The sequence below is a fragment of the Cynoglossus semilaevis genome, chromosome 3, assembly GCF_000523025.1.
Source record: "Cynoglossus semilaevis isolate Cse_v1.0 chromosome 3, Cse_v1.0, whole genome shotgun sequence".
Lineage (NCBI taxonomy): Eukaryota > Metazoa > Chordata > Actinopteri > Pleuronectiformes > Cynoglossidae > Cynoglossus > Cynoglossus semilaevis.
In genome coordinates, this window is record NC_024309.1 from 12,396,878 (window position 1) to 12,406,523 (window position 9,646).

At 39.4% G+C, this 9,646-nt stretch overlaps 1 protein-coding gene across 1 annotated transcript; it reads left to right on the top strand.

Moving 5' to 3' along the window:
* Positions 1-457: 457 nt before the first annotated feature.
* LOC103377371 (inositol monophosphatase 1-like) lies at positions 458-4,091 on the top strand. Its single transcript, XM_017031815.2, has 9 exons — positions 458-808; positions 1,429-1,524; positions 1,656-1,795; positions 1,883-1,987; positions 2,596-2,641; positions 2,729-2,837; positions 2,952-3,060; positions 3,180-3,331; positions 3,483-4,091. Exons 2-9 carry the CDS (start codon positions 1,462-1,464, stop codon positions 3,608-3,610), a joined length of 852 nt encoding a protein of 283 aa, XP_016887304.1. The 5' UTR covers positions 458-808; positions 1,429-1,461; the 3' UTR covers positions 3,611-4,091.
* The last annotated feature ends 5,555 nt before the right edge of the window (positions 4,092-9,646 follow it).

A 9,646-nucleotide genomic window follows, 5' to 3' on the forward strand; every position in this document is an offset into this window, starting at 1 on the left:
GGGCCTTCCCCTTTAAAAAAAAAAAAAAAAATCCAACGAACCAAGTCAAACCACCTTGGTGTAAATCCTGTCAGTGTCAGCATGTTTGGTGGTGATTTTGGCAGCTTTCTTCATCACAATCAAAATATTATCATGTGTTCACTTCCTCTCCGTCGAGGTGTTAGTACTGCAGTAACCTCAGTTTACTGTGTGTGAATACAACTGCGTGTTGTCACCTGTCATAACAACAAATTGTTGGTGGAATGTGGTCTCTAGACGTCGCCGTCCATGTGCGCAGTAATCAGTGGACTAATCTTTAAGAACTTAATGTCAGGGTTTATTCACCTGCTGGACAGACTGGGCAGGTGAAAGTCACCGCTCGACTTACCCAGAGACCTTTGCAAGTACTTTTACATGAAAGAGGAAACAAAAGAGGAGGACGTATTAGGCCTCGTTAGTCGTTGCCAAATCAAACTGACAGGTCTGACTGACACCCCGTTCTCAAGATGAGTGTAAAACCGTGGGGCGTGTCTCCCTAAAAACTCCTCTTCATCCAAGTCACTGAACAGGAATTAACAGGATGAGTCCAAAAAAAATTTCCATTCAACTTTACAGTCGGTGTATGTTCGATGCAGCGAGTCATTTCAAGCCGGTGCTAAATGTTTTTTTTTTGTACCGTCAGGTTGCTATGAGGAAACGCGGAGGCGGGGCTAGTAGTTTTCCCACTGCGTCATGATTCTTTTTTTTGCACTGCATAAAAGCAACACAAAGTTTTACGTTTCAAAAGCATCGAGGAGCCTCATTGGACACCATCACTGCACTTCATCAGGTAGATTTATTTTTAGCTCATTTTTTTACTGTTTGTTTTCAAGGTTTTTGCATGTAATTGAATGTTCATTTTATCTCCTGTTTTCCTGATGCTTCTAAAATCAATGTATTTATAGTCAGTTTTGGAATAAATTGATGTTTTGTAGCAAATTAATTTAAGGTTTCCTTAGTTTACAGAGCCGTAAAACATTAAAGGTGGACTAAAGATTACAGTTCTAGTAATCGGTTTCTTCAAAATTATGCTAGTAATGCTGGCAAAAAAAAAAAAATTGCTAAAATAAATCTAACATTTCATTGGAAGAAAACTGAAAGTCAGCCTTAAAATGTGTTTTAATTTTGACATCACTGTAAAGTTAAATACAAACTCTCCAGGTCCACCTTAAGTAACAACCACTGTTTCTTAATAACTGCAGCCAAAGGCTGTGAAGTTGTGGCTGTGTCTCAGCAGCAGCAGCACTGTGTCGTAACACGTGTGTTCACATCCTCTCCTGATGTTCGTGGTCCTCCTTCAACCTCTGATAAATAACATGTCACTTTTCTTTGCTTTTTCTATTGATTCGTTGTAAAATCTTTACCAAGAAAAAAAAAAACCCAAAAAACCATTCCTCTTTCTCTCTGCAGCTCTCCTGACAGACGTGAGAAAAATTACCAAAAATGGCCGATCAGTGGCAGAGGGAGTACGACTTCGCTGAAAAAGTGGCCAGAAAGGCTGGAGAGGTTTGTACGGCTGGTTAACTGGACTTTGAAGAAACCCAAGTACTCCAGGAGAACATGGAGTTCTTCTTGCTGATGAAAAAAAGCTAACACTGTTGTTTGACTCCATCAATGAAACCCTTTCTCCTGTGTAGGAAATAAGAAAAGCTGGAGAGAGTGAGATCAGAGTCATGACCAAAAGCTGTACCGTGGACCTGGTGACCAAGACTGATGAACGTGTGGAGAAGATCATCATCGGTTCACTGAAACAGGAGTTCGGAGAAGGCACACACTGGTCCGACCTTTGACCGTCAACCTGAAAAATCTGCATCCTGTCATTTTTTTTTAGAAAGTTGTTTCCACCTTTTTCTCTTTTCCACAGTTTCATCGGCGAAGAGTCGGTCGCTAAAGGCGAGGCGTGTATTCTTACCGACAAACCTACGTGGATCATCGACCCGGTGGACGGCACCACCAACTTTGTTCACGGGTAGGTGGTCACTTTTGTTTCCGTATCATCCGTTGTTTCCATCGATCGCCGTCTTCTCGGTGGTTAGACCAACCTCGGGCGTTGATAGAATCAGTGATCAATATGTGGACCCCGTCATTAACTCGGTTCATCAGTAACTGTAGGTTCACTCTGGGGTTAACGTTAACTGAGCTCAGATAGAAGATCCTGTTCATTTAAGAGAGGATACTTAACATTCTTATGACTCACTGGTCAGTTAAGGAAGAGCTCAGGTCTTCAACAAGAGGTTCACAACCCCTCGGCGGTCCACAGAGGCAGTGAGAGTTTTGTCTACTCACCAGGGTACGTCAAAAAGTTCTCAGAAAAATTGAGACTTGATTGAGACTTTGTTCGCACCTTCTCAGCTTAGCTGTGACCAATGTTTTTCCTAGGACATTTAAGGCATCACTGGTATTTTACACATAGTATCAGGTTTGTTGTTTCTGATTGGTGGGTTTCAATGTATCCAATCAGGAGATTGTTAACTTGGAACCAGTTTTGAAGAGTCTGACTCAATCACAAATGATTTCATATGAATATTTATTCATTATAAATTATATATTAATCGTCAATATTTACGTTCCCCACAGATTCCCATTTGTGGCTGTGTCGATTGCCTTTGCCGTCAACAAGGAGGTTGGTGACATCACATCCTGTTTTACAGTTTGTACCTCTGTTGTCTCTGAATTCCTGCTCAGCTGTGACGTGTTTTCATCTTTTCAGCTGGAGTTTGGAATCGTCTACAGCTGTTTGGAAGATAAAATGTACAAAGCCAGAAAAGGTCAAGGGGCTTTCTGTAACGACGAGCTCATTCAGGTGTCGGATGTCAAAGGTACAAAGGTTTTTTGCAGTATTTGCTGAAGTTGCACCTTTGTTATTTACGTGCTCTGTCGTTGCCTTACCGTCTGTTCGTCTCGCTGACGTCGCTGCTCCATCACCGTGACAGAGATCAAAAAATCCATCATCATTTCTGAACACGGAGTTGACAGGAGTCCAGAGAAGGTCAACAAGATCTTCTCCACCATGCAGAAGATCCTCTGCATCCCAGTGCACGGGTGAGAGTTCCACGACACTGTGATGATATCATCTCAGAAGCTGTATTGGGTCCCCAGAAAAAAAGTTTTTTGGGAAACACTGGTTTAGAGGAACTTATTGAATGGATTTTCTTTCTCAGACTCCGTGGATCAGGAACTGCAGCCACCAACATGTGTCTGGTGGCCTCAGGAGCAGTGGAGGCCTTTTTTGAGATCGGCATCCATTGCTGGGACATCGCTGCCGGAGCGGTCATCGTGCAAGAGGCCGGCGGATTGTTGTTGGATGTGGACGGGGTGTATGCTCTCAAACCAAACCTGGTTTTGTTCCGTCATCCTCGGAGATGTCACATAAACGATGTTTAAAAGAAAACACAGGCTTCAGTGCTTTAACTGCTGATGATTAAAAACACATTTTAATCAGGGTTTTATTGGGTTTCCTTCAGGAGGACCGTTTGATTTAATGTCTCGAAGGATGCTTTCAGCGAACAACGACGTCATCGCTCACAGGATCATCAAAGAAATTGAAGTTTTCCCAGTGGAGAGAGACGACGCTCCAGTGCAGAAAAAATGAGAACATTCACAAAATTACATTAACGCTGATTGTACAGTGTACTTCCTGTTGGTCTCTGTCTCTGTCCATGTTTATGTACTGTATCTGTCGTATCTGCCCAACTACTATTGAAAAAAAATCTAATATGTTTTACATAACAGTGAGGAATCATGGGATAGTGGCTGTAGTTTCATTGATCATTTACGACTACAATTTCAAGCTAAACGTTGCCTTACATTATAGATAAATGTTTATAACAAATCCAACATAAACATAAACTTTTCTTATATATTTGAACTAAGACAAATGGAACTAAAGGCTGTTGAATAAATACAATAAAAACAGCAAAACTGTAGCTAAAATGAAAATAAATGTCGGAACAATACAAGCCGTAGCATATTAGCTTCGAAGAGGTTGAAGAGGCAGCAGAATGTTAGCAAAGCTAAAATAGCTAAAGTAGAGAAAAAATACAAAAAAGAAACTAAAGTCAAGCAAAACAAAACAAAAATTTAACAAGTTTAAATTTTGGCATTAACTTTAGTTTAAGTCTAAGTTTGAATTTAGCAGCTAACTAGCATAAAAATGAAACGCCGAACACTTGAATCTATAGTAATTAGCTAAAAAAAGACCTTTGGATATGAGTTAAGCTTCACTAGGTGGTGCTAACTAGCAAACACATGAGAGTTTTATACAGAAATTACTAAATCAGACAGGCTAGTATTTAGCTAAATGAAACTTTAAATATCCAGAGATGTGTGTGTGCTGGATATGATGTTGCATTTATTTTTTTATTTTTTTTAGATCGCAGCCGACGTTCATGACTCTTAAAGTTGACTGTGAGGTGCAAAGTTGATTGCTATCGTGTGATTGGTTTATCAGACCTTTTGACTGAGACAGGGAGACAGCTGTAATTTGGCTCCGTGGCAGAATCACTCTGGATTGTCGTCCACGGAATTTATTCACATTCGTCACCACTGACTTTTCTACATCTTCATTTCATTTTTTTTTACATTTCTGCTTTGATTTACGATGACAGATTGCAGCAGGAGACGGCGTGTGAACCTGATGATGATTAGTTTTCATCTGCAATCAGTGAATTTATAACTGCTCTGACTATAATGTGCAATTATCTGATGGGAAATTGGTGATTTTTTTTAGGCGAGGGTGGCGCTGAATGGAGGTGATTACCCTCATTAGAGTAAAGTCGGTGCAGGCGAGTCACTTTATAAACGCCGGCCCTGTCGAGGGTGGTATAATTTACCTACAGTTAACACCACCGTTCGCCTGAGTGCCTCTATTTCACTGTTATTGCTGTTTACACAACCTATGACACTCATCAATATTCACCACTAGAGGCCAGTAATGCACCAGCTAATAGATGTGATTTTTCAAGGTTGCTCCCGTTTCTCCCTGCTGCTGGTTTATTCTTTCTGTTTAAATATACATCGTTGCTCAGTTTAGTTAAAGATGGACCAAAGCATCTTCTATACCGCCCCCCAAAAACATACCTTGATTTTTTTTTTAAACTCTGTATAAGGGAAAATGGCAACCGTTCAATGATATTTTCACACATCTGATGTGTAATGTACTCATTGAACAGGATCTGATGCAAGTGAAAAAAAAATGTACAAAGATGAGGCAAGAGCTGGGAGTGAAAAGTAACTGCAGAAAAGCAGCAGCAAAATGCAACACAAACAGCAGGAACACACATGACCGTGGTGGCAGCAACAGCAGGAGGCAGTGCCGCGCGGACGAGGCGCTACATGAACATGTTTGAACCCGTGCCTTTGAAACATAAATAAGTCTGATTTCTGCTCATAAATATGTGGCTGTGCACCGCGTGGAGCGCCGAGGTGTGTGAAGTTCTGTTGGAGATTCAGTTTGTTAAAACCAGAGGAGTTCTAAATCACCGTGCATACAAATGTCTTTTTTTTTCTTTTTTCTTTTTCTGTTTTTGCATATTTACCAACAAGGACAAATCATGTTTTTCTTTTTCTTTTTTAAAGTACTCTAGCATCAGTGGACCGACAAATGATGTTAAGGTCAAGGGCCAAATGAATACCAAGAGTGTGCCAGGTTTGGTCCCAGTGCCTTACTTTGAACAGCACTTCAGTGAAATCAAATGAAGTCGTTCATGTTGCAAATCCATTTCATTTTAACAGCTGTATTATTGACTGGGATTAATCTAATCTAATCTCATTCAGTCTAATCTAATCCAATCTAAGGCAGACCCCTGCCTCAGAGCAAGTTTAAAGCCAGGGACCCCCAACATTTTATGTCGAGATTAAAATTCATACCATGTGTTTGTACCAAGTTTGGTCCCAGGGCCTTACCTTGGACCTACCTTCAGTGAAATCAAATGAAGTCTGTTGCAAATCCATTTCATTTTAACAGCTGTATTATTGACTGGGATTAATCTAATCTAATCTCATTCAGTCTAATCTAATCCAATCTAAGGCAGACCCCTGCCTCAGAGCAAGTTTAAAGCCAGGGACCCCCAACATCTTCTTCTTCTTCTTATGTTGAGATTGAAATTCATACCATGTGTTTGTACCAAGTTTGGTCCCAGGGCCTTACCTTGGACCTACCTTCAGTGAAATCAGATGAAGACTGTTGACTGGGACACAGGGTGTGAAAGTCAATCCAACATATTCTCGACAAATTTGTTCCTGTGACTTTTTAAAATCCGAGGCTGTTGGACCTTGGATGAGCTCCGCCCCTCGGTTTGATTCATCCGTTCCTGCTGGGTTTTTTTTTTTTTTTTTTGCGACGTCGTGATCTTCTGAACCGACATCTGCACAGCAAATTACGTGATTCCTCCAAAGCAAACAACAGTTTCACTCCAGCCAATGTTTCTTTTTTTTGTTTGTTCTCCCGTGGTAAGAACACAGAGCGGCTCCAGAGCCAGACTTCTCCGACTCTGCGCTCTGTGAAAGAACAGACGATGACAGCAGGGCCCTCAGCTCAGCAGGCTGAACATTTCTGTCTGTCATCGTTTGACTCCTTCCAGTCAGTGCCAGTCAGTTTGTCATTCTTTGTTGCCATTTGCCAACATTCTGCTCATTTTGGTTCCATTTCTTTAATAATTTCAAGTGTTTCATATTTTGTATTGAATACTATTTTTCCAAATGTCTTATTGTATTATTTTACTGCTCTGCTCTGCAGTAAAGACTGTATTTGGCAGCTCATCAATGTCCATGATGAGAGATCAATGAAGCTGTATCTATATTTATCTAATGTAATGTAATGTAATCTGATTACATTCAGTTTACTCTAGTCTAATCCCATTTAAACTAATCTCCAATGTCCATGATGAGAGATCAATGAAGATGTTTCTCTATTTATCTAATGTAATGTAATATAATGTAATCTGATTACGTTCAGTTTACTCTAGTCTAATCCTATTTAAACTAATCTATTCTAATCTAATATGTTCTTATCTAATCTAATCTATTGTAATCTAATCCAATCTCATTCAGTTTAATCTAATCTAATCTCATTCAGTTTAATCTAATCCAATCTCATTCATTTTTATCTAATCTAATCTCATTTCCTTCTAATCTAATATGTTCTTATCTAATCTAATCTATTGTAATCTAATCTAATCTCATTCAGTTTAATCTAATCTAATCTCATTCAGTTTAATCTAATCCAATCTCATTCAGTTTTAATCTAATCTAATCTCATTTAGTTTAATCTAATCTAATCTCATTCAGTTTTAATCTAATCTAACCCTAACCTAATCAAGTCTCATTTAATTCAAACTAATCTAATCCAATCTAAGGTGGACCCCTGCCTTAGAGCAAGTGTTAAGGCATGGGACCCCCAACCTCGTGTTGAGATTGAGCAGGGACGATCCATATTTCTGATCCAGATTAGATTAGATTAGGACCTGTATCTGTGTAAAAACACCCGTCGACTTCTCCGTCTCTGATTAATCACAGATTGATTTCTGAGCTCCTCATTCAAAGTGTCCACTCCAGGCTCTCCCAGCCATAGGGACTTTAATCAATGTCTCCAGGAGTTTCCACTGTGAGATTTACTGAGTTCAACTCGGGAGAGAAAGAAAAAAAAAAATTCAATATCTGGTGGAGGTGTCTCTCCGACTCAGGTGTTGGAACATTCACTGTCTCTGCCGCAGAATTAGGCTAAATTAGCCGTCTGCTGCTGTTTTGATTGTCTGATTGAGAAGGTGGATTGTGGGTAGGAGATTCTCGGGTTCTCTCTGGGGTCCCGTCAGATCCAATCAGGGTCTTGGTCGTTCCCCAGAGTGGATGGAGTCCAAACAGTCCCATTCCTCCGATAATTCAATTGAGTGAGCTGAAGATGGCGGCGCTCGGTGAAACAGCAGAGCAGCAGATTCCTGTATTAATTGACTAAGCTTTTCTGTTCTCCGTGCATCAGTGAAATGTTTACGATTAGACGCCAGTATTGATGCATGTGCTTCAGACGTAGCCTGAGGCGGGCGTTCTATCTTTAAAATGCTCTGCTGATATTGACGTGGATTATTCCACTTTTATCACCGTCCTCCCTTTTTAATGGGGTGCAAACGGGGCTAGTTTAGCCAACGCTGACGTTGGGAAAAAAATATTTTGTATCCATTTTTTAAGGAAAGAAAAAAATACCACACTGCTGCTCTTGTGATACTTCAGAATATTTGTTCAGTTGTTTTACAACAGCACCAACCATGTAGTATTGTTGCAGAGGCAGAACAGTTTGCTAATAAAAAGCTAAATCCAAACCGAAATCCCACAAAACTGTTGTTAAAATAAAAAATAAAAAACTTTAGATAAAAACAGCAAAAAGTTTGAGTTTTAAAAAGAGAAATACCAAACAGTTTGTGTAACCGAATGGCCCACATTAGCATAAAGGGTGTTAGCCGAGATCTAGCTAAAGTATACTGCATATTACAAAACTACAAAAAGAAAAATACCTCCAAAACTTTAGAAAAGCGTACAGTAGATAACCTTGATATGTTTATAATAAATGACAATAAAAATGAAGGCAGCCTGGAATTAATTTAACTTAAATTAAAGAGCTAAGTCTAAACTACCTAGCAGTTAGCATAGGTAGCTCAACCGCAACCAAAATGTTACAAAGAATTAGCATCTAAAAGGCGAATTTTATTTTGCCACATAATCAATAGCTTTAAATAACAAAACAGTAGCAAAAAGGAGCAGTTAGCTCTCACCAGCTGAACTCTACAGAAATAGATTCTATAAATATCCAAAAGTTAAGTTTCTTCTTTGTTTAAGCAAATCTGAATTGTCCAGGAAACATATTCACGGCAAAAAAAAAAAAAAAGAAAAGAAAAAAAAATCTGTAAAGAAAAAGTTTTCTACACTGTTGTGTGGAAACAGTTTTTGGGAGTTTGTGCTTTGGTGAATGTCAGCATCCCTGTCAATTAAAAGAAGCCAAAGTGCAATGTGAGGCTGTGACACGTTGCATATTATTTGTCAAATTAGCAACAAACTCATTTTTCCCTCCTTCCCCCTCAACACAGTTTGATGCGTCTGCCACTGGTCCACAGCTGAAGCTGCTAATTACTAAGACCTGCGTACGTCGGCACCGGGGGGTGAAACTGACTCCTCGTCTTTGCCTCTCAGACATCCTGAATGACACCGAGACGCCTTCACTGGTTGTTTGTTTTGTAGAGGAGAATTAGGAGGAGGTGCAGGAGGCAGAGATACAGGCTACAACCAACTGCCTTTCTCACATTTAGGCTACAGTTCAGGAGAGGAATCGTAAAATCTTAAAATAAATTCACCTAGAATTAGAAAAAATCTTATTTTCAAAGTTCATTTAATTACATTTGACCTAAAGAACCTTTAGACTGACAAAGATTAACAAAATAGCATAACAAAGAGTTAGCAAAAACAAGCGTAGCAAAGCTAAGAGTTAGCAAAGTAATGGCATATTTATAAAATAAATCGCCAAGGTGTGTGGAACATATAAAACACAAAGTAAAACAAGCTTTAGCTTTTTAAGATAACAACAACAATGTTGCCTTAACTAAACCTAAAACATACGTAGCTTAAGTTTAGCCAAAAATGAACA

What these genes read in the sequence shown, in the direction of transcription:
- LOC103377371 (XM_017031815.2), top strand. Translation starts at nt 1,462, where the DNA reads ATGGCCGATCAGTGGCAGAGGGAGTACGACTTCGCTGAAAAAGTGGCC. An exon ending in TGGCCAGAAAGGCTGGAGAG is followed by an intron (nt 1,525 to 1,655) that starts GTTTGTACGGCT and finishes TCTCCTGTGTAG; the next exon opens with GAAATAAGAAAAGCTGGAGA. An exon ending in TTCGGAGAAGGCACACACTG is followed by an intron (nt 1,796 to 1,882) that starts GTCCGACCTTTG and finishes TCTTTTCCACAG; the next exon opens with TTTCATCGGCGAAGAGTCGG.